Below are 1,184 nucleotides of genomic sequence, written 5' to 3'. Positions count from 1 at the left end.
GTGTGTGTGTGTGTGTGTGTTTTGCAGGACTGTGTGTTCCTGTCGTGGTCTCAGAGGATTAACATTGTTCACGGAGCATCAGCAGCTCTGCAGTTTCTTCACTTCCCCCCCAGAGGACAAACACCACTGATCCACGGAGACGTCAAGAGGTCAGCGTCCTCGCACATGATGTCACACTAAGTGTCTGCTCTTTCCAGACAGATATGTAGCTTGTTTTTTGCTGCATCTGTACGGAACAAACACAGATGTGTTTTTGTCACAATTACATTCTACATCTGGTGACAGAGGGTGTTTATCAGCTGCTCTGTAAACCTTCCTTTTCATTCCGTCCACTTTCTGTTGTCTCTCTGCAGCTCTAACATCTTGCTCGACCGTCACCTGGTGGCCAAGCTTTCCGACTTTGGTCTGGCTCGGTTCGTGTCTCGGAGCCCGTCGGCTTCCTTGCCGGCTCCAACGATGTCCGTTGGTAAAACGGCGACAGTTAGAGGAACGTTGGCTTATCTGCCGGACGAATATGTGAGGAACGGACAGCTGGGGACGGCGGTGGACGTCTACAGCTTTGGAGTGGTGAGACGCTGCAGGGGCTGATGAGAAATGTAGTCTGCTGCTGATTTGAGACACGTGAGAATATGAGCGTTAAACGTTGGACGACTGTAAAGTGGCGGTGAGGACAAACGGCAGGTTCTCTGTGTTCCAGGTTCTGCTGGAGGTGCTGACTGGACGCCGAGCGCTGCACACAGACGGGAGGTCTGGACAGAGATTCCTGGTCAGAACACACACCTGCTCACACAGCCGAGTCATAAACTAAGGTGTCATGTGATCCGTAGTCTGCAGGCTGGTCTTATCCAATCAGAACCAGCTGCTGATCAGCCCATGTTGGTGGTGGTGGTCAGTGTTTCCTGAGGATGATCCTGAGCTGAGGCTGAGGGTCATGTCTGCTGTATTGACTTGTTCCTTTCTCTTTGCTGTAACTGAATCCTTTCACACTCACTGAGCATCAGTAAGACTAAAACTACCCATCATACAACACGGTTTGTGAAAGCAGCAGCAGGACTTGACATTCAGTCAGAAGTAGTTAGTGATTAATTGTTAATTTATCAATCGCAGGAAACAATTCAACTGATGAAAATTATGCACTACTCACAATAAGTTAGGGATATTGTGAGAGACTCAGTGGATTTCAT

General features: G+C 49.0%; 1 protein-coding gene across 1 annotated transcript in view; it reads left to right on the top strand.

Annotated features, from left to right (window-relative positions):
* The window catches only part of irak1 (interleukin-1 receptor-associated kinase 1), a 22,663-nt gene that overhangs the window by 12,487 nt on the left and 8,992 nt on the right, over nucleotides 1-1,184 (top strand). Inside the window, exons 3-5 of the mRNA XM_008295242.1 lie at nucleotides 7-149; nucleotides 354-567; nucleotides 698-766. Coding sequence (XP_008293464.1) covers nucleotides 7-149; nucleotides 354-567; nucleotides 698-766 — 426 coding nt within the window. The remainder of the gene's footprint in view (nucleotides 1-6; nucleotides 150-353; nucleotides 568-697; nucleotides 767-1,184) is intronic.

Source organism: Stegastes partitus, unplaced genomic scaffold, assembly GCF_000690725.1.
Source record: "Stegastes partitus isolate 25-593 unplaced genomic scaffold, Stegastes_partitus-1.0.2 Scaffold1033, whole genome shotgun sequence".
In the NCBI taxonomy this organism is placed as follows: domain Eukaryota; kingdom Metazoa; phylum Chordata; class Actinopteri; family Pomacentridae; genus Stegastes; species Stegastes partitus.
This window is presented reverse-complemented; position numbering and strand designations above follow the sequence as displayed.